Below are 23,276 nucleotides of genomic sequence, written 5' to 3'. Positions count from 1 at the left end.
TCATTGTTAGACTTCCATGAGGGATCCAGGAAAGCAGATATTCTCCCTTCTAACCTGGGCGGGTCCACACAGTAACTCAGCCTACTAGACTCTACCTTAGCAAAACCACAGTTCCACTGCTACAGTCCCAGAAATTTGTTTTCTCAGGGGGGGGGGATGTGCATACAACAGGAAATGGGGCTATTACCTGTCTATTCGCCAGTTTTTCTCAAGCAAGAGCTAAAGCGACAGAAACCAGTTTTGCTGAATAGCTGGATTGGAAGGTATTTGGAAATACAGGAACAAAGCCCCTCTTTTAGGGTTAGCGTTGAGTGAACATTGGTGATGATTTTCAATAGCTGGACTAGGGATTTGGGGGGGGGCAGGGAGGGAGACCCTGTGGAAGCTTCTTCCTTTAGTGTTCTATCAGGTTGCGAGAAGCCAGAATTCATGAGAGTAATAATCACCCCAATATCCCATCTCAAGCAGTATTCCTCAGCTTGTGGGTATGGAGTCAAAAGTGTTTTGCAAACACTTGCAAAGTGTATCACGGACCAACCCTCCCTAATGACCGCCTCGGCCCTTCCCATTGCTCTCTTCGGTGACGGAAAGGACCACCAAGTCACAGCTGACTTATGGTGAACCCATAGGGCAGGGGGACTCAAACTGCAGGCCTCCAGATGTCCATGGGCTACAATTCTCATGAGCCCCTGCCAGCAAATGCTGGCAGGGGCTCATGGGAATTGTAGTCCATGGACATCTGGAGGGCCGCAGTTTGACTACCCCTGCCGTGGGGTTTTCAAGGCAAGAGACGTTGAGAGGCAGTTTGTCATCACCTGCCCCCACGTCTCATCCTTGCTATTCCTTGGAGGTCACCAGATCAGGGCTTTGCTCTCTTTAGTGTCTTGGAAACTGACTCTGGAGCCAGCGTGATGTAGTGGGGAAGAGCTGCAGCTTCTAATCTGGTGAGCCGGGTTTGATTCCCTGCTCCTCCTCCACATGCAGCCAGCTGGGTGACCTTGGGCTCGCCACAGCACTGACAAAGCTGTTCTGCCCAAGCAGTCCCGTCAGAAGCTCTCTCAGCCTCACCCACCTCACAGGGTGTCTGTTGTGGGGAGAGGAAAGGGAAGGCGAATCTAAGCCACTTTGAAACTCCTTCGTCTAGAGAAAAGTGGCACATAAGAACCAACTCTTCTTCTTCTTTAGTATCTTTTATGTCATATACTAGCAGGAAAGCCCGTTGTATCTAAGAATACAACAGGTGGTCAGCCAGGCCAGCTGAGGTGTGGAGCAGCCTCTGCAGCCATTTAGCAGGGAGAGGGGTGGGCAGCCAAGGCTCAGAGAAGCCCCCAGAGGGCTCAGTGGGCTTCTGCTGGGGAAGGGGGTGCGCAGTGGCAGCAGGGAGCTGGCTCCTGCCGCCGCTGTTGGCCAAGGGCTGCTGAAGCCACCTGAGGGCTTGGTGGGCTTTTTTTTTTAAACATGTGTCTTTAAAGCAGTCTTTCTCAATTTTTTTACCATTGAGAAACCCCTGAGACATTCCTCAGGCTTTGAGAAAACCCAGAAGTGGCTTGACCATGCAGAATACGGTTGGATAGCATTGCTGTGTACACGCTCACCCGGGGGCCCTCCCCTTCCCATCCCCTCCAAGGCCATCACTCGCCACTGGGGAGGTCAACATGATCAAATATAGTCATATCACCCGCTAAATATTTAACAAATTAAAAATATATTAAAAATTAACTCCCACCCATTCAGGGAACCCTTCCAGGGCCAGAAGGAAACCCTGGTTGAGAAAGCCTGATCTACATAGATGCCCTTCAGCTGTCCTTCAAGTATACTGAGGCTTGGGGGTGTGGAATAAAATAATAATGGCCAGGCTATCAAAGTGAGCAGTTATATTCTTGGCATTCTCTAATGGGCTCTTAACGTAACATGCTTCTTTCCTCCGATATTCTAGTAAGCCTTAATGCTACATTGGCACATTTTTGCACACTCCTGTGTTACTGAAATTAGCCTCTAGCTCTTCCAGTAAACCCTGTATTTTGGAAAGCTGTTGTAATCTAGGGTATGTGGAACCAGAAGGGATATTCTGCATTTCTGCTTCAAACTTTTTTCTCTTCCCCTATTTATAGGACAATCTGAAAGGAAGTGGGATAGTTATTCATCCTGACTAATAGCTTTTCCCCCTTACAAAGAAAAAGAAGAAGGCGTATAACAGCATAATACGAACCTCCAAGAATTCTAAGAGTTACATTATCCAAAGCGCATATTTGGGGGGAGTGGAGATTTTTTTTTTATTAACTGAAATTGTGTTAAGCTATTATTAGATAAGTTGCCTTGAACCATGATGAAAGGGAGGATATAAGTATTTTAATGAATAAATTGCAATTGTTATAACCAATATGCAAGATATGTGTTATTTATTTATTACATTTTTATACCACCCTCCCTTGCCGCTCAGGGCGGTTCACAACACAGCCCAATATACATACTCTGATATATATAATACAAAATACAATACATTCCAAATTTAGTCTCAGTAAATAACAATATTATTGAACATTAGCCAAGTATTGTCAAAAATGTTCAGAAATGCCTACTTAATGTCTTCTAATGAGTTATTGGCAGAGTGAGAGGGAATTTGTCTTCCATAATCTTACCTGTACCTGCATGAAGACAGCTCAAGAGTACCCATTCTTTAGTCTATTTTTACCCAACACAGCCCATTCAGTTAATGACAGAGTTATGAAAAGGTCAGCATCTAGCTTGGAAACTTTAGGAGATGTCTAATATGACACACACTGGCCTACCTTTCAGAGTCTGGATTAAGGTTGTGTGCAGTGGCGTCCAAATCGGCTGTTCCAGGCTGATGCAGCCAGCGCCATGCCATGGGGGGGAGAGGGGAGGTACGGAGCTCTATGCCTGCATGCGTGCACTGACTGATGCACCGGCGCCCGTGCCCCCTCCCCCACCCCACACAGCGCTGGCTGCGTTGGCCTGGAATGGCCGATTCGGACGCCGCCACACACAACCCTAGTCTGGATTGCTAAAACCATGAGATATCTGTCCAGAATCCAACACTGATGTCCTATTTTACTTCTGTCTCATAATCTGAGGGGCTAATCTGACTTCTCAAAAGTATTTGGTTCTAACCTATCCCTGACAGTGGAGTGCACTCTCTTGGTACCACCATGCATTAGCAAGTAAAAACAACATAGGAGCAGCACATGAGAATGAGACTGTTTCTCAGGAAATCCAACAACACAGTCCTGTACATCTCATTGGATATTGCAGCTTTGCATGCAAGAGGACCTGGGAGAGAAAGCATTAAGAGAATTCTCTTGCACTCATACACTTGGCAGTTGGCCCCATCCTCTCATCCATTAGAGGTTGGGCCTCTTCACGTTCACCACTTGCTTGCCTTCTCCTTCATCTTATACAGGATCCCTTACCGGGGCTTGCAACTGTGGCAAGTTAACCTCTTTTGAAGGTTACAATAAGTTAAATGTATATACATGAATATATCATGTAACATGTGCTTCTGTTTTGGTAAGTAAAAATTTCTTTTTCTTGTTACCGCTGGAGTAAGGTCATCTTTGGAATTTGTTTAAACAGCATTTTCCCCTTAACTAGGAAACATGGAGGATGGGGGATAATGCATAAATCTTCTGCTTTTATTTATGTATTATATTTATAATATAATATAATAATATAACCACCCTCCTTTGTGGTTTCCAAGGCAACTGCTTTTTTTACCAATAGGTTATGGGCCCAGTGGTTAGGATGCTAGTCTTGGATGAAGGTGGCTGAGATTTCAAGCCTGGCTTTTGTCATCATTGTCTTTCTCTGGTTGGGACTTGCTCTTTCAAGTTCTTTCTAGAAATAAAACTTCATAGACCCATGGTCTGATTCAGTATAAGGCAGCCCATGTGTTCAATCTGACATATAAGCTTAAGGACCCATCCTACTCATCCAACAGAAGCTACCCACAACCCAATTTACTGTACTATATTTGCACCAAAAAGACTAGTGGCAGTGATGCTTCCCTGCCTTAGTGGCCAAGGCATGCCTCTGTTGTCTGAGAAGCCAAGCAGAGAATTACTTTTCTCTGTCTCAGACTCAAGATTCTACCCATTGGTTCATCTGTATGCACCTTCCAACATCTTGAATGCTGCTGTAATTGCTCTCATATTGCAGCTGACTTACAGCGACTCCATAGTGTTTTTAGGGCAAGAGATATTCAAAGGCAGTTTGCCACTGCCTACCTCAGCATAGTGACCCTTCTCTTCCCCATCCAAGTAATAACTAGGGTTGACTCTGCTCTGCTCTGAGATCACATGAGATTGCGGTAACCTTAGCTATGCAGATTAGGGCTTGTAGATTCTTTTTCATTCGCTCATAATTTAACAGCTTTTGGTATCTTATACAACAGTGGTCCCCACCCTTTTTATCACCAGGGACCGGTCAACGCTTGACAATTTTATTGAGGCCTGGGGGGGGGGGTAGTCTCTTGCCGAGGGACGTCGCTGTCACTGCCTGAGTCCCTGCTCCACTTGCTTTCCCACCGGCACTCCTGACATCCCGCCGCCCACTGGGGGGCGCTGCCAGCAGCAGCTGTGCAGTGTCACGCTGAGGGGGAGCCCTAGCCATGGCGGCCACTGGAGAGCTCCAAAGTGAGCCGGCGGCAGAGTGGCAGGGCAGCCCCCAAGGCAGCAGCCAGGGAGGAGGACGAGGAGGAGCCGGGGGTTGGGGACCACTGTTGTACAAGACAGTTAAGGTTTGCTCAGAATACATGAAAGAGGTTCCAGAAATGACAGTGCTGTTCATTTGAAGAGTTTGAAGAGAAGGGTTAAGCCATCGCACAACTGTCCCAAAGCCTACATAAACCATAATTCTGCTATTGGATTTCATGTAAGAATATTTGCTCGATTTCCATTTGTACACTTGAAGCTCATGACTATCACATAATGTACCAGAAAGTTTATTGGGTGGGAGTGTTCAAGAGTACCAAGCAAGTGAGAGATTTCCTTCACTATTACCTTGATTTCAATGTTTCCCACTTTGGCAGTCGATCGAATTATTGGTCTTCCAACCAAAGCCGGGAAGATGTGTTCTGGAAAATTTGAGCCTGCGTAGCCACATTTCACAAACTGAAAATAAAGAAGATAATTTAGTTATGAACAGAATAGCAGTTTAAGAGTGCTGTTATTTTAACCCAAATTTAAATATTGGGGAAACTGCAGCCAGTCACATTTCAAACCATTTGGTAACTTGTGAAGATAAATATTGACAAACAATAGTTTAACATTTTTTTAAAAATATGAAAATAAAAAAAAATAGAGAGAGATAAAACTATTTCATCCGATCAAGTATGTTCAGAGTTGTCCTTTCAGCTATTCTGGACTGGATCCCATGCCTGTCTTCTGTTATTTAATTAATTATTATTTATTTATTTATCCCACCACTCTCTGAAGACTCATGGTGGGTTACACAAAGACCTTAAAACCTCATCAAAATAAATCATAATCCCCAATACCATTAAACCCACAAAAACCCATTAAAACGGCGGCATAATCCCCAGTCCTTCCCCAATTTACAGTCATAGAATCATAGAATCATAGAGATGGAAGGGGCCATACAGGCCATCTAGTCCAACCCCCTGCTCAACGCAGGATCAGCCCAAAGCATCCTAAAGCATCCAAGAAAAGTGTGTATCCAACCTTTGCTTGAAGACTGCCAGTCAAACCATCCCAGGTATGGGATCGCAGAGTGGAGTAGCACTGGCTGGAGATGGGGCCCCAGTTGTCCCTGAAACCCAGCCTCAACCAAAGAAGCCAGTGGCAACATGGCTACCACCAGAGGCAGAGCCAACCGCGAGAGGTCAGGGAGGGAGGACATGCATGACTTTAAGTCATTCTTCAAGAAAGAAATACCTCCCCCAGGGGAGAATAACTTTCCCTGATGGAGAAAGCAGTCAAAACCCTATGTTGTGCTTTTGCCATGCATTGCCTGTATTGCTTGACCTGCCTTGCTGTGAGGGAGGTTTAGGGGTCTCCCTCTCTTCCCTCTCTTGGGGTGAGCTGGACTCAAGCTGCCCCACCATGGATCCCACCATACGCAGAGAGCCAATAAAACACCAGAGTCAAGTGTTTGAAAAAAAGGTGTATTAAAAGGTATTTTAAAGCTACAGCAAGCTGGTGTAATGATACAAGTACATTGTGTGACAAGAGATACAAGGAAAAAGCAAACTAACTGGTCTCCACTCACACTTGCCATGGGCTGTTTTAATGTCATAACCATATTTTATATTTTTGCTTTGTATGGCTTGACCTGCCTTGCTCCAGGTTATTTCCTGCACCGCAGTGGTCTTTGATCCTATAGGAGAACTTGATCCATTGTTGTTGATTAGCATAGGTGTGACAGCCCTGGGTTTTACGAGGAGGCCCCATGCTTGAAACTTTGAGAATGTACTTTTTCCACCCTCTTTGGGATCTCTCCTGGGCATCTGGTTACTCAAGTGCCTTCACACCAAAACTGTTGGGTCGTGGATAGATGAGGGGGCTGTAGAGGTAGGATTTTTAGTCTTACCAAAGATCCCGGGATGATCAGTTCCCTATTCTTTCCTTCAAGAAAGTCTATTGGGAGTAATCGACAGAACCTTACAAAGCAGCCCTATCTAAAGGAGGCCTCTCTAAAGTTTAAGGAGGTCTGATGCAAGAACGGCTGAGGATTTTAGGTACCCAGAGTGCAGCTGTTTCAAAAGGAAGTGCAACCACTGGGTGAGATGAAATAATTGACCAGCCGTAAACAGCAGCAGTTCACAGGATTAGGAATATCTTCTCATTATTAGAAGCTGCAGATTGTACAGTTTCTGAACTCCGTACTTCAGAGGGAGCTATGATCAGCTTAGGTTAGTCAAGTCAGGTCCCTAAACTTCCTGTTCACTCTCTGCTCTTTTATTACCTTCTTCCTTGAAGTAGACAACTCTCAGGGAATTCTGGTGTCTTTGTCTTTTACAACCCTTTGTCCCTTTCAGAGAAGACACTCCATCTTTGAGAGCAAGATAGCATCTCTCTCCTAAAACAGCTTAGCCTAGAATAGCTCATGCTGCTCTATCTAGAAATGTACTTCCTATAATAAAATTAACCTTCGAGAGTCAGTTTGGTGTAGTGGTTAGGAGCGTGGACTTCTAATCTGGCATGCCAGGTTCGATTCTGCGCTCCCCCACATGCAACCAGCTGGGTGACCTTGGGCTTGCCACGGCACTGATAAAACTGTTCTGACCGAGCAGGAATATCAGGGCTCTCTCAGCCTCACCCACCCCACAGGGTGTCTGTTGTGGGGAGAGGAAAGGGAAGGCGACTATAAGCCGCTTTGAGCCTCCATCGGGTAGGGAAAAGCGGCATATAAGAACCAACTCTTCTTCTTCTTCTTCTTCTTAGTGTTAACTAAATAATCAATATTTGTATTCTAATTTTAATATTCTTTGTTCAACCTTCGGGTTCCTGACTTGCTTCTTCAGGCTGGATTTTGTTCCTTTTTTTATTTTGCACCGAAGTTTAGTTAAACATGAACAAACTTTAATAGCTTGGAAGGCATGGTTAGCGTGATTACAACTATCATCTGTACACACAATTATGAAACCGTTACATTTTCCAGTCCTTGACACTGTAGGACTATAGATGAGTCAGCCTTTGAACGCACGAATGGCCAAGTTTTCAACGAAGAAGAATACTCAAAGTTTCCAACTGTTTGTTGGCTAGGAAAATCCCAGAAGACAGTGAGCACAATAAGTATAGTTCAGGTTTCCTAGGTGTCAAAACTGCCCTTGCCTCCCTAAGAGCTGGGTCCCCAATGTGGCACCTGTGGGCCCATAGCACCCACCAACACCTGTCTTGCTGCCCACCAAGTGTTTTTAGAAAGTGGGTGGGGCCAGCAAAGTTTCTGATTGGCCATGCAGATTTATTTTTCAAATGTCGCTTTGGCAGCAGCTGCCACTACAGCACAAAGATCTTGGCGGAACGAATGAAGAGGAGCAGTGGCAGCCATTTCATCACTGCGCCAACCATACTGTGCCAGAATTTCAAAGATGCCCGCAGGCTCATAACGATCAGGGGTCGCCTCTTGTATATGCTATCATGAATTGTGATTTCAATAGCAAAGCTTAAAATAGAAAAATAAAAACAAAACCACAATTCCAATTTTTTAGTTCTCAATCAAGCCAGTCTAACGGACAAGCAGTTTGATTTATATCACAGATAAAATTGGAAGCCACTTTCTTCATTCTTTGCATTCTTCATCTTTGCCTTCCTTCCTTCTGTCATTTTTTTAAAAGATCAGGGGCCCCTGGATTCTAATCTCTCACATAAAATGTTGATGCCCAAAACAAGCATGAGACTCTGATAAATCTACTTTGCCCTGGTATCTTTGAATTTATCTTGGGGGTGGGTGGACAGGAAAAGAAAGGAGACAAGGGAAGAAGTTTTTGCAGATATCCAGCCTGCTCCATGCCCTTACTGGGGGCTAGCAGCTACCTGCAGCCAGCTGAGCAGGCAGCTTGGAGATGGGCTGACTGATGGCTTGGAATGCAGTGGTGAGGGCTGGAGTTGCAAGCCCACCCCCCGCTGTTCTCTGTGCTTCTTGGCGATAGCAGTGGAGGCTAGGGCTGGGCTCCTCTCCCTAGCAGGCCCCAGTCACTGCTTGGCTGACTCCCCCCCCCCCTGACACCGTGGGTCCAGGCTCCCCAGCTCACCCACCAGCCAGCTCACCTCTGGGTGTCAGTGCGGTAGAAAGGGCTGCCACTCCTTCCATGTGGAAGAAGTTGGAGGGGATGTAGCCTGGGGCAGGACAGGCCACCTGATTGGCCATTCTTTGCACATGATCAGTGCAACTCCTCCCGCGACTCCTTACCCATTTCATTTATGGTTCAGATGATTATGATATGATATATAATGAATTAAAGTGGTATGCCACCATGAGCTCTGTAAGGAAGAAAGGCAGATAATAAATGCCTTAAGTATATATCTGTAGATGTATTTATTAAATGTCTTTTTACTACTTCTAAAAAAACTGGATGATCTAGATTCACTATTCTGAATATTTGCATTGATTTGCTAACAATACCCAAAGGTTTAGTAAAATTTGCTAGCTTAATCCAGCATATGTTTTACCATATATAGTTTCTTCTACGCAATGTTGTAGTTTCTGACTGGCTCTGTCACTTCCCATTCAGTCATTGTGTAGTGAGAAAATATGTATAAACACACTCTGAAACAGAAACCATGAATGTGTGATCACTACTGTATTCTTCCAGGTAGACTGGTCTTTTGAATGTATAGTTGCAATATTAGTGACAATCAAAGATGCAGTATTTTATTGTTGGGTCTTCCAAAAGCAGACAATGCTGCTATTGTAAGCCAACTTCAACTACGAGGAAAGGCAAGGTATAAATCACCGTCATTTTTGGCTTTAAAGCATTCCTACTGATGCTAACATTCCATGTTTATCTCAGGTATTTTCCATCCCACCACAGACTACTAATGACTGAGAGGGGATTTGATAACCATCTTCAAGTATTTAAAAGCTTGCCATAGAGGATGGAGCAGAGTTGTTCTCTCTTGCCCTGGAGGGACGGACCAGAACCAATGGGATGAAATTAATTCAAAAGAAATTCCGTCTAAACCTCTGGAAGGAGTTCCTGACAATTAGAGCGTTTTCTCAGTGGAACAGGCTTCCTCGGGAGGTGGTGGGTTCTCCATCTTTGGGAATTTTTAAACAGGGGCGGGATAGCCATCTGATGGAGAGGCTGATTCTGTGAAGGTTCAAGGGGGTGGCAGGTTACAGTGGATGAGCGATAGGGTGGTGAGTGTCCTGCATAGTGCAGGGGGTTGGACTAGATGACCCAGGAGGTCCCTTCCAACTCTATGATTCTATGATATTCCACAGTTTTGTCACGAGATCATACAGCTTGCATTCCTGTATTGGTTTTTAGGTAGAAAAATTCACTTCAGGAAGCTTGCTACGCCAATTAGCAGCTGAAATGACTTGGGGGTAATTCTTACTGAAAATAGAAAACATGGTTGCTTGCCTGTAACTGTTGTTCATCGACATCTTGTGTGCAGACACATATTGGGACTGTCCCTGTGCAGGCCTGCTATGGAAAATTCTTCTATAGCAAATCTCCACTAGAGGGCGCCTGCCCACCCCCGACCGCGCATGTACAGATTTTCCCACCAGTTGGGCACATGACTTAGGGGTGGAACGCCCACCCTCCTCAGTTCCTATTGCTGCCGCAAGCCCACTTCACCAAGTCACTCTCTGTTCAGAAAACGAAGCTCCTCTAGCCCCAGGGGAGTTATGGGCCTCAGGCATCGGTAAAGTGCGTTTCTTAGGACAGGAACTAAAGCTGTGAAGCATACTGAGGGTGGACCAGCCTTGGGGCTGATGGTGTTTTGGGAGTCGATTTCGTGGGAGTCAGAGACCGTTAAGCTGGGGCAGTAGTTGACAGCACCTTCTCCCACAAGTCCACCTTCAATCTAGACGCTCTATCTGAGCAAGCTTTCGTTGTAAATTGCTGACAGATCTGGCAGGTACCCACTATATGCATCTCCCCCATACACAAAAGACAACAATGATTGGTAACTTCATACCGCACTGGGTGCACTTCTTGAAGACTGCCCTTGAGGCCAATATGTAGATACTGCCAGAAAGCACAAGATCATGCAGTTAGAATTAGAAAGCTGGAGCAACCTAGAAGATGTCCACTAGCCATGGCGGTGAAAAGGGAACTGAGGAAGGTGGGCGCTCCGCCCCAGGTCATGTGCCCAACCAGAGAGAAAATCCACACATGTACGGTTGGGGAGCAGGCACCCTCTAGCAAAGCTTTGCTATAGAAGAGTTCTCCGCGGCAGGCCTGCTCAGCCGCAGTCCCAATGTGGGGCTGCACATCAAGACGGAAGATGAATCATCAATTTTCACCAATAAAGAACACCACAGTTATGTCCAGCATAGCAAAATAGTGGAAAGTGCTATCAAGTCACAGCTGACTATGTCAACCCTGTAGGGTTTTCAAGGCAAGAGAGAAACCGGTGTTTTGCGTTCACCTGCCTCTGTGCAGCAACCCTGGTCTTCCTTTTCTTGGTTTGCTTACAAATATACCTCAGTGTTTTCACCTTAAGAGAAAAAGTGCACCAAAATTCCAAACTTATGCCGAGATAGATGAAATAGATCTCTCATTTACTTATTAAAATAAGTAAATAGGTTCAAGGCAGCATACAGTAACACCTAAAAACCCTTTCAGTTTAAAAACAATAAAATAAGAAAGAACTCCCAGTCTTTCCCTCCCCTCCCGTCAAGAATGCCTGACATTCCAACATCCTCTTAAAAGCCTTGCAGTTCCTCAATGGCGGGGGATGGCTGCCTGCTGACCACAGTTGGCACACAGGGACATATGGAAGGAGACACTTCTCTGAATTGGGGTTTCCCCATTGGGTTATATTATAGCTATTTGTTCAGAGATCTTCTGCCACTGAGCATTTTTTAATCCATGAATGCACGCACACGTGTATGTATTGATTGATTGATTGGATTTCTATCCCACCACATGACTGATGGGAAGTACTGGAAACATAATATTATTATTAGCACTGCTGACCTGAAGCCTTCAGAACTCAGACGTTTGCTTTAATGACAGACTCTTAAAAAGGGGGGGGGGAGACCCCCCCCACACACACACACAACCATACGAAGATGTCAGCTCCAGATTCTAGACAAATCCTTGCAAAGCAGGGCTCATCTGCCAGGCATGTCTGGCACACCGGCAGCATTCACCTGTGTAGGTGAAGGCTGCCATGAGCCTTTTGGGAGTGGCGGAGTAAAAATCAATCAAATTATAAATTAATAAATAAAATGCCAGAATGGTGCATTGCTTAAGAGTCTTGGATTAGGTCAGTCTTTTTCAACTTTGTGACCATGGAAAAACCCCTGAAATATTTTTCAGGCTTCAGGGAACCCTGAAAATGGTGACAGGCCCCTTCAGAAAAGTGGGCACAAAAGCAAGATGCAAGATGTCAATCAATTAATATGTTCCTTTACTGTTTCCATGGTGGCAAAAGAGACCAGGCCTGTAGATCAACAGGGGAAGTGGGCTCCAGTGATGTCTAATGGTGTCAGCAGCCATCCAAATTTAATGGAAAGGCCATGTGACCCCTGGGGAGCTCTTAGGTAACTTTGGGGTTCCCACAACCCTGACTGAGAATCCCCGGATTAGGCTGTGGGTTCAAGGCTCCAGCCTGCCACAGAGCTCAGTCTGAGCCAGAGTTCTGCCTTGCTGAGCCTCACAGGACAACAAAGTCACGTTAAAACCGAGGATCCCTTTTATTAGAAGAACAAGGTTTTGCTTTTTAAGTGCCACATACTAACGTTTAACTTAACATGCACTTGTTGTTGTTAGTTGCGAAGTCGTGTCCGACCCATTGCGACCCCATGGACAATGATCCTCCAGGCCTTCTTGTCCTCTATCATTCCTCTAAGTCCATTTAAGTTTGCACCAACTGCTTCAGTGACTCCATCCAGCCACTTCATTCTCTGTCGTCCCCTTCTTCTTTTGCCCTTGATCGCTCCCAGCATTAGGCTCTTCTCCAGGGAGTCCTTCCTTCTCATGAGGTGGCCAACATACACTACAACAAAACAAAATCAGAGTCCAGTGACACCTTTAAGACCAACAAAGATTTATTCAAGGCGTGAGCTTTCGATTGCCTTCACTCTTCCTCAGACTTGCACTCGAAAACTCATGCCTTGAATAAATCTTTGTTAGTCTTAAAAGTGCCCCTGGACTCTGGTTTTGTCTTGTTGTGCTGCTTCAGACCAACACGGCTACCCACTTGAATCTAACTTAACATGCACTACATGCTAAAAACCAAGCTTGCCAACTCTGGGTTGGGAAATTCTTAGAAATGTAAGGGGTGGAGATAAGGAAAGCAGGTACCTCAGCAGAGATTACAAGGATATAGAACCCACCCTCCAACCACGACAGTTGCTCCAATATTTCTAGTATCGGAGCCGCACCCTTCCTACAAATGCCCCAAGGTGTCGCCCACGGACTCGGGTGAAGGGTTGCCAGCTACAGGGTATGAAATTCCTGGAGATTGGGGGCCCCCGGTGGATGAAACCGGGGGAAGGTCGGGGTTTGGGAAAGGAAGGGGGTGAGTCCCCCATGCAAAGCAGCCCTTTCTGCAGGGGAGTGTGGACTGCCCAGTCCAGTTGGGAAATGCCTGAAGCTGGGGGGGGGGAGGGGAGTGGCAAAGGGACTACACTCCCCATGAGCCCCTGCCCGCACAGCTGGCCACCGCCGCCCTAGGACTGCTGGGGCCCCCGTTTGGCCGCGCCCGTTTATTCTCCAGGCTCCGCCGGGAGGTTGGGGACGGGCGGGTGTCCCGAGGCGCGGGAGCCAGAAGAGCCGAGCTGGGGCCGCCTTCCCGCTCGCGCTGGACTCACCCCGGTGCCGTTGTCGCAGACGACCACCTTCCTGCCCAGCGTGTCCATCTCGACCGCGCCACTCCCCGGCTGACAGGAACGAAGGAGGCGGAGAGAGAGAGAGAGATAGAAATAGAGAGAGAGAGAGAAAAATGCCCCGGAAGTGAAACGAAAGGGAACGGCCCGCCTCCGAGGACTTGTAGGCCTCGTTGACAGCCAATGAGCGTCTAGAGTCTGCTCGGAACTCGCGAGGGCGCGCGCCCGGCTCTAGGCCCCGCCTTCTTCGTCTGCTCCGCACTTCCGGGTAAGGGTCCTCGGTTGCCATGGCAGCGGCGGCGGGCGCCTGGGCCTTCTCCCTCCCGGCTGCGGGCGGGGGGGATGAGGAAGGGGTTGGGTGGGGGAGGGCTTAGTGATGGACTGCCTCCAGGAGGCCAGGGCAAGTATTTTGTTATAGAAGGCGAGGTTAGTATAATAATAGCAATAGACGAACCACCAAAAGGATGGTTGCCAATCTCCAGGTGGGGCCTGAAGATCTTCCGGAATGGCAACTGAGCTCCATTCAACTGGACAGGATAGCCGCTTTGGAGGGCGAACTGAAGGAGAAGAAGAGTTGGTTCTTATATGCCGCTTTTCTCTACCTGAAGGAGTCTTAAAGCGGCTTGCATTCGCCTTTCCTTTCCCCACAACAGACCCTGTGTAGGAGGTGACAGTGCGCTGCTCTGTAAGAACAGGCCTATCAGGTCTGTGACTAGTCCAAGGTCATCCAGCTGGCTAAATTAGAAGTCGGTGGCCCTCAGCAGGATAGAATACCACTCAGTCCACCCTCTGAAGCAGACATTTTCTCCAGGGAAACAGGGCTCTATAGTGTGGAACTGAGCTGACATTCATTCATTCATTTGCCCAAGGAAGACTACAGATTCTAACAGCCTGCCACCCCCCTGTCCAGTAAAGCAGTATAACTTACTTACTTACTGCCTTCCCCACCCACAAGGACCCCAAGGGGTGCATTACTGCCTCCATTTTATTTATTTATTATATTTATATACTGCCCTCCCCAGATTGATTATATGATTAGAGAATCATAGAGTTGGACGTGACCTCCAAGATCTTTTAGCTCAACCCCCTGCAAAATGCATGACATTCACAACTACCTGCCCACCCACAGTGACCCCCATTTCATGCCCAGATGATGCTCCCCCCCCCCAGCCCTGTGAGATAGTGTGACTGCCCCAGATCACCTAGTGAGCTTCCATAGCGGAGCATAAATGTGAACCTGTGTCTCCTAGGCTAGCTATCCCCAACCTGTGGGCTGCGGACCACATGTGGTCCTTCGACTAATTGGAGGTGGGCCCCGAAGGACGCCTTCCCCCCCCCCCCGGCCCTTCATCCCCCCCAGCCCTTTGCAACACACTTCATTGTTGTGGCGTGTCTGTATCTTATTTTGAAGGGATGTTTAAACATTTCCATAGCGATCAGAGAGCGTTTGGGCAGTGGTTGAGAGTAAACTACCCCCCCCCCACACCGGGTCTCAGTAAAAGGCGTTGAGTGGTCCCCAGTGATAAAAAGGTTGGGGACCACTATCCTAGGCCATAAGCTGACATGCTAACCACTGCATAATATGATATGATGAAGCAAGATGATGAATTGTTCAGGAATTTTGGAAAGCAGTTCTAGGAGTAGGAGGCAATGATGTGCAGGGGACTCTTTTGCAAGACCTTTTGGAAGGCTGAGATGGTGCACCTGGAAAAGCACAGACTAGAAAATATATTGGGATATGAGGGAATAAGAAAAGGAAACAAAGCCAGGGAGGCGTTTTGAGGTCAGAGTGAAGTGAATTACAGATGGGTGCCCATCAACCAGAGTACAAGAGCAGTGAAATACTTGGATGGTGGGGTACTAGATGTGAGCGGAAGAACAGAGATGAATCAGAGTGGAGTATTAGAGGGAAGATGAGCAGAAAATGAACCAGGATTTTTCCTGAGGGGGCAGAGCGGAAAGGTATTATTTTTATGATGTCGCAAGGAGTTAGTTGTGATTCGAGGCAACATGGGACCAGATTCTGATCCAGAATCAAGTCCAAATGCAGAGGATTGTAGCTTTGGCTTGACCTGTATTTTTCTGGATTTGGCAATTCATGATCGAGCCATCACTCAGTAATTTATTGCAGTCATGGAGCAGAGTAAAACATACATTAGCAGCATGGTTATAAGTATATATATCTGTACATACGTTTGTCCATTATGAATGAATAAAAATTAAGAGAGGAAATGATGGTGAAAAGTGCCATCAAGTCACAGCTAACTTAGGGCGCCCCCTAGTGGGGCTTTCAAGGCCAGAGATGTTCAGAGATGTAGTTTGTGTCATGATCCCCATATTCTGTGGAGGTCTCTCATCCAGGGCCAAACCAACTTAAGTTCCAAGATCTGATATTGGGTTTGCTTAAGCTATCCAGATAAGGACACCACCATCACCACCCTGCAAATATCTGACACTAAATCAACCCTGTGTCCTTGTCAATTTATTTGTTAGATCTGGGGTGAATCCTATGAAATTGAAATTAGAATTCAACTGTTTATTATTTAGTGCACATTAAGACGATTAAAAAATTGCTTTTACTTGAGTTCACACATGAGGATGCCCACACAGGATTGAATCTTGGCCTTGGAAAGAGGGGTGGGTTTTGATAATTTTGATTATTGCGGCCTCCACATCCGGAATCATTGTTACATATTATTGGAAGTTTTGCATTTTGTGATTCTTATGCCATGAACCAGGTCTTATTGTAATATTATAATATTATATATGTGTGCATATATTATTATTTATTTGAACACTGATGAAGACCATTTAGTGTTGAAACCCATTTTGTTTATGGTCGTAGCATGTGCAGCCATTGAGATTGCAGGAGCAATATTGCACAGATTCTGATTTTTATACTTTAAAGCTGTTTTTAATCTTCTTAATGTGCACTAAATAACTAATAAAGGTAAAGGTATCCCCTGTGCAAGCACTGAGTCATGTCTGACCCTTGAGGTGTCGGCCTTTAGCATTTTCTTGGCATACTCAATACAGGATGGTTTGCTAGTGCCTTCCCCAGTCATTACCGTTTACCCCCCAGCAAGCTGGGTACTCATTTACCGACCTCGGAAGGGTGGAAGGCTGAGTCGACCTTGAGCCGGCTGCTGAGATTGAACTCCCAGCCAAATGGGCAGAGCTCCAGACTGCATGTCTGCTGCCTTATCACTCTGCGCCACAAGAGGCTCTAAATAACTAATATTTGTATTCTAATTTTAATATTTTTTGCTCAATCTCCAGGTTCCTGACTTGTTTTCTCAGACTGGATTTTTGTTCCCTTTTTGTTTTTCATGAATTCTGTGATGTCATAATCAAACGCAGTTGAGAAGATCTTAGACAATATGCCCTGGAGTGGCAGTCCTAATCCTTGAGGATTTCTCCTCCAGAACACTCCCCGTGTTGTCAATTCCAGGAATTGAATGTATTGGCCTTGGGTGGGGCACAATTGAGAGAGAGTGGCCATCTGGTTAGTATACTGCATGCCCAATGCACCAAAAGATGCCTTGCCAGCCCTACTGTAGGGTATGGCTGCCTGTGAATTCTGGGGGACTTTAAAGTCCATGCAAAGCTGCTGCCCTCTGAAAATGGGCTGGACCTGGTGTCAGCTATGGCAACGCTAGAGCTCTCACAATTTGTTGTTGGCCCTGCCCATCAGGCAGGTCACACTGTGAACCTCATTTTCAGCACTGGGGTAAGCATGGATTTGGTCACGGCAAATGCTGTACCATGGTCAGACCACTATTTGAAGGCTCGGCTAAGGCTGCCATCTCCCCCACAGTTGGGCGATGAGCAGATTCTAGCTTGCCCACAGAGAATTATGGGTCCGAATGGATTCCTGAATGCTCTGCGGGACCCAATACCTCCCGGCACTTCTCTAAATGGACTGGTCAGCAACTGGCATGACAGAATGCTGGCTGCCATTGATGAGCTGCCATTGATGACATCCTCTCCACCCCTGTCTCAAGTGGGCCCCATAGGATACTGAGGAGCTCCATAAGGAGAAACGGGAACTGAGACAACTAGAGTGAGTTTGGAGGAAAACTCACAACGAAGCATCCAGAACATCTTATAAAATGCAGATGAAAGCCTATGAGGTGGTAAATTTACTGAAATAAGTAAAAGGCAACTTTTACATCTGTTAACTCATGCCCAGCACAAATGTTTAGGATAGTTCGGTCTTTCACTGCCCTGGAGAAAGGGCACCAAAATAATAGTCAGGTATCAGCTGTGAGGCATTTATGAGTCATTTTGCAGACAAAATCTCAACACACCACCATGACCTCCCTGCAACCAAAGACACAGAAAGCGAATTAGAGGCCTTTTGGTTGTCTCTGGAGAGAAAACTGAATAACTTCAGACTACTCATGCTAACTGAAGTGGACAGGATACTAGTTGCAGTGAGGCCAACCACATGCCCACTAGGCCCCTGCCCATTGTGGCTTCTAAAAACAAATGATATAAAAATATGGGTTCCCCTCTGGGAAATAATCAGCTTTGCCCTCTCAATTGGAGAATCACTTCAACCTTCCAGGACATTCAATAAGGGACCTCAAAGGAGCTGTTTTATTGCAAAGGAACTTCAAGAACAGGCTAGAAAGGGAGACTGCAGGAATGCAAGTCAGGGAGGGAGGACAGTTCCACATTTCAGACAGAAGTTCTGTTCAACATGGTGCCTATTAAACTAAAATATTGTTAATATTTTTCTTGCATCTCGATAGCGGTATTATGGCTTGGGGTCTGTGAGCTAGCTTCTTCAGAGCAGCTTACATTTATTTCCACCTAGGTTCTTTTACTCTAAAATGGTGGAAATAGCAACATGTTGAAATGACCTTACATGATCAAAAGCAATTACTGTAGAGCTCAGACCTGGACAGCCCAGGCAAGTCCAATCTTGTCAGACCTTGGCTACTGAGCAGGGCTAGCCCTGGTCAATGCTGAGATGGGAGACCACCAAGGAAGTCCGGGGTTTCTGTGCAGCAGCAGGCAATAGCAAGAGAGAGAGTTTACAATTCCTTCCAAAATATATATTTTTTGTTACTCCCTAGGTAGAATTAGAGCCTCTTGTGGCGCAGAGTGGTAAGGCAGCCGTCTGAAAGCTTTGCCCATAAGGCTGGGAGTTCAATCCAGTGCCAGTGCCTTCCCCAAGGAGGGGAGATAGGGAGGCATAAAACATAGTGGCAGGAAATGGCCATGGGGTGTCAAGCAAAAGCATCTGTATTACATCAAGGCAAGACAAGTCAAAACAATGCCTTAACAAGCAACAGAATCAAATCATTGAAACAGAATAAAATCATGGCAGAAAACCTGGGGATTCTGACACCCTCAGGTTATGCAAGAGCTCCCCAGGGGTTACATGGCCATTCCCTGAAGTTTGGATGGCCCATGACTAGATCTCCCTGGAGTGCACTTCCCCTGTTGCTCTACTGGACAAGTCTCTTTCTCCACAAAGGAAATTGTAAAGATGGAAAATAACAATCTGCCTTGCATAAATTGAGTTGGAGAATGAATTGGGCAGAGAGATCTGTTCAAGCAGCCCTGAATAACACCCTCGATTGAAAATCTGCATTATAATACCCTTTAATGTAGGATTTCACAAATTTCAAAGTGCTTTGTCTTTAACTCTTTAGCCTGCTATTCATTTAGCAGTTATTGGAGCCAGGAGAGAGAAGCAAAATTTGTTTACATACCAGAACACAAATGAATGCCAGGAGAGGCTTGTCTGAAAGCGACTTGGCTGTTTATTTTTCAAGGTTTGTCTCCCGTGGATGCATGCCAGGCTGTTGTCCAGGATATCCTCCAACGAACAGGAAAGGAAAGGATGTTTGAACTCAGCGTAATAGCCATGAACATGAAGGTATGGGGCAGTTTCTTGAATGATTTAGATGACAGTAACAGTCCAGTTAACCTGCCACCAGGACTTTCTAAAGATGGGATAATGTAGCCAGCAAATATTTACTTTCGCTGTAAGCATAAGAAGATGGAGAGTTACTGGAAAAGATAGTAATGCTAAGAAGAAGAAGAAGAAGAAGAAGAAGAAGAAGAAGAAGAAGAAGAAGAAGAAGAAGAAGAAGAAGAAGACAACAATGACAACGACGACTTGGTTTTTGTACCCTGCGTTTCACTACCCGAAAGAGTCTCAAAGCAGCTGACAATTCCCTTGCTCTTCCCAAAATAGGCACCCACCGAGGTAGGTGAGGCTGAACAACCTCCAAGAGAGTTCCTCAGGCTTCCTCGGGAGGTGGTGGGTTCTCCATCTTTGGAAATTTTTAAGCAGAGGCTGGAGAGCCATCTGACAGAGAGGCTGATTCTGTGAAGGCTCAAGCGGGTGGCAGGTTACAGTGGATGAGTGATAGGGTTGTGAGTGTCCTGCATAGTGCAGGGAGTTGGACTAGATGACCCAGAAGTTCCCTTCCAAATCTATGATTCTATAATTCTATGATCTCCCTGATGCCCAGCCCAGGGATGACATCATGATGATCATTGGCTCAGGGCGGGTAACAACATAATGCCCAGCCTCCCTCATCCGGCATCCGGCAATAAAAATAATTACCAGTTGCTCAAGAGAAGGATACGAGCCAGTTGGTATGTTTGACACTCCTGCCATAAAGCCCTCCCTTGAAAGCATCCATTTCCTCTCCATAGTCCGGAGCCCAGTTGTAATTCTGGGGGGATCCCCAGGTCCCACCAGGAGGGTGGCAACCTTTTTTGGCACGGTGAAGGGCTGTTATCAGGCCAAAAGCCAGATCAACCGAGAGGACCCCATATGTTTCCAACCTCACGCTGAAGACCTGTTTCTCAGCAGGGCACGGGAAAACCGGAAGCTGTGGTTTCCCGGTGTGATGCAGGTGACCAGCTATGAATTATCTGTCCTCCACATGAAAGATTTTTTTACGTTGCTGGGAGATTCAGTGAGAAAGAGAATACCCTTGATGGCCTGGTGGGGAAGAAAATGATTGCAACCTTCTGATAATCATACGGTTATTAAAAATTGACTCTAGTTCTGCATATTGGTTTGACTGCTTTTGACCCTGGGTTCTTATCAAAAGAGCAGTCTTCCCATGAGCTGGAGGAGGGAATGTGTTGAGTAGGGTCAAGCCGGTCTTATCTTGTGTGCCAGGGCCAGAAGGCATGAGTAAGCCATTACAACATGTAAACTGGAATTGAGGACAGGTAAAGACTCAGATCCCTGCCAGCAGTTCCTAGAAGGCTGCCATAAGGGCTGTAGAGTGTTCCTAGGAGGTGGAGTGGGGAGATAGAGACCCCAGGCTATTGACTCATCCTGCAAGGCATCATCTTTCCCAGCCTCCAAGGGAAGGGTATTTAACACTATGTAATCCTGTTGTTCTCCGCGCAGATTTGGGAACTCCTCTGCGCCTATGTTTCTTCTGCAGTAAAAAATATAAAAAAGGTTTTTCTCTCAGTGTGATTCATTGGGGCTGGGCAAAAGAACCCTAATTAGGCCATTTAGCTATCATCCTGACACTGGAGACTTATAATCACTGCTTGCCATCTCAGTGGCAACAACGGGTGGTGATAATTATGTGCTGCCACTGTCTTTGGGACATTTCTCTTTCTTTCACCACTGCAAGCATGACTGCTGTTGCCCGTCAGGTCCAGTAAGAGTTGAAAGCAACTCTGTAGATGTCACTTGAGAACCCCGGTCTGATGCCATCAGCCAGCCCCGAACCCTGTAATTATGTTCACAACAACACTTATCTTAAAGCACCACTCTATTTCGGCTGAATTGCTGAAGAAAACAAGAGGCCGTTTCCAATGCTTGTTGACGGCTGTTATAAAGGCTAAGGCTTCTGCCTTTTGTTGAGGAAATGCATGCACACTTTTTCATCGTATCCCTATAGCAGGGGTGGTCCAACTGAGGCCCTCTAGATGTCCATGGACTACAATTCCCATGAGCTCCTGCCAGCAATTGCTGGCAGGAGCTCATGGGAATTGTAGTCCATGGAAATCTGGAGGGCCACAGTTTGCCCACCCCTGCCCTATAGCCTCTTAAGTACTCTCTCAGCTGTATTCCCATGAAGAACAGAACCCCAGCATTCACACAAGCTGGAAGGGGGTCTAAACTTGCTGAGACTTTGAAGGAAAGAGACCTGGAGGTCCTAAGAACATAAGAGAAGCTGCACTAAATCAGGCCCAGTCAGACACAAGCCAGGTGCCATCAGGAGGTCCACCAGCAAAACCAGAACTCCAGAAGACCTCCCACTGTCGCCACCCAGGCAACCAAGAAGGCAGAGCATCACTGCCCCTGACAAAAGAACAGAAGAGAAGCCACGTGGGATCAGGACAATGGTCCATCCAGTCCAACACTCTGTGTCATACAGTGGCCCAAACCCAGAGGCCATCAGGAGGTCCACTAGCGGGGCCAGAACTCCAGAAGACTTCCCACTGTTGCTCTCCAAGCACCAAGAAGACAGAGCATTACTACCCCAGACAGAACGCTCCTGCACTCCATGTATTTATCCAGCTTGAAGCTGTCAATGTTTGTAGCCACCACCACCTTCTGCGGCTCTGAATTCCACAGGTAGAAGATGGAGTTCAACTGTCAGAAGCCCAATCTGCCAGAAATCTTAGACGCCTTCCTCTCTATGGAAGCACAGGTCATTATCATTAAGCTTATATGCCACCACTCCTAGGCAGCTAGCCTGTGGTGCCTCAGAAGATTAAACAATAAGATGAAATAATAATAAGATTAAACAATAAACACAAGTCCTCTGAGCATGGCATAAATAAGAGCCCGGCATGTTTGCCCTTTGTAACCTGCGGCATTCTCCCGTCAAGCAGGAAACGCATTTACAAATAAGAAGCAAAGGGCATTAAATTTATTCATGCCCAAGGGCTTAACTGATACTAGAAGTAACTTGTTTGCTGGCTGAGTTCTAGAATATGCACACGACAGCAACTTTACCTCTGAGCATGCACGGAGTGGCTTTGTCTTACCAACACAAGAGCAACCAGCGCCTCAAAGACTGGCAGGAATGCACAGAAATCCCACCGTTTGCAGGAGATGCCCATTGGCTATGGCGTGTCACTGTAAACTGAATGCCGTTCAGGTATTGCCTCCTGCATGGACCCCAGCCTCAGTTTTACAGGTGGCTTTCCAGTTCTTGACAGAAATAAACAGAAGAAAACGCATATTCTAATAGTTTCGGTTCGTGATTTATTTAATTATTGATTGTATTTATATATATACCGCCCTCCCCGAAGGCTCAGGGCAGTTTACATGAAAGAACAAAATGGTACAGGTAACATCATTCCGGTAATAATAAGGTGGTAACAACAATAGCATTATATAATGTGGTTTTGCAATGTTCTGATGCCTTATTTGAAAGTTGATGTTACATACTGTTGTTACTATATATCGTTCCATGTAATTTGTATTATATAATGTTCAATGTAAACCGGCCAGACCTGCAAAGAAATGGGCGGTATAGAAATCTTAATTAATTAATTAATTAATTAATTAATTAACACAACAATAACAACAACAACATTAAAGGAAAGAGCCTTAGCTCAACTCCTACTGAGACCCAGGGGTTGGGTGGATTCGTTGATCATCATAGTATGGCACGGAAGTGCACGGCCATTTGCACTGTGCCTAGCTAATTGCCAAATTCCAGGTGACGGCTGGAGATCTTCCAAAATTACAACTAATCATCAGCTTATAGAGATCAGTTTACCCAGGAGGAAGGGGGAGTTCTCTAGCATTATACCCCACCGCAGTACCTCCCCCA

General features: G+C 46.1%; 1 protein-coding gene across 2 annotated transcripts in view; it reads right to left on the bottom strand.

The window, feature by feature from the left end:
* Window positions 1–13,645, bottom strand: part of ACTR2 (actin related protein 2) — a 36,791-nt gene extending 23,146 nt beyond the window's left edge. Inside the window, exons 1-2 of one of the 2 annotated variants that reach the window (XM_077314793.1) lie at window positions 13,474–13,645; window positions 5,019–5,129 (exon numbers count right to left, since the gene is read on the bottom strand). In XM_077314793.1, coding sequence (XP_077170908.1) covers window positions 5,019–5,129; window positions 13,474–13,521 — 159 coding nt within the window. In that variant the 5' untranslated portion in view covers window positions 13,522–13,645. The remainder of the gene's footprint in view (window positions 1–5,018; window positions 5,130–13,473) is intronic. The other variant, XM_077314794.1, reaches the window with a different exon arrangement.
* Between the last annotated feature and the right edge of the window lie 9,631 nt (window positions 13,646–23,276).

Source organism: Paroedura picta, chromosome 1 (genome assembly GCF_049243985.1).
Source record: "Paroedura picta isolate Pp20150507F chromosome 1, Ppicta_v3.0, whole genome shotgun sequence".
Classification (NCBI taxonomy): Eukaryota; Metazoa; Chordata; class Lepidosauria; order Squamata; family Gekkonidae; genus Paroedura; species Paroedura picta.
The sequence above is the reverse complement of the archived record's forward strand: the minus strand, read 5'-3'. Positions and strand labels throughout refer to the sequence as shown.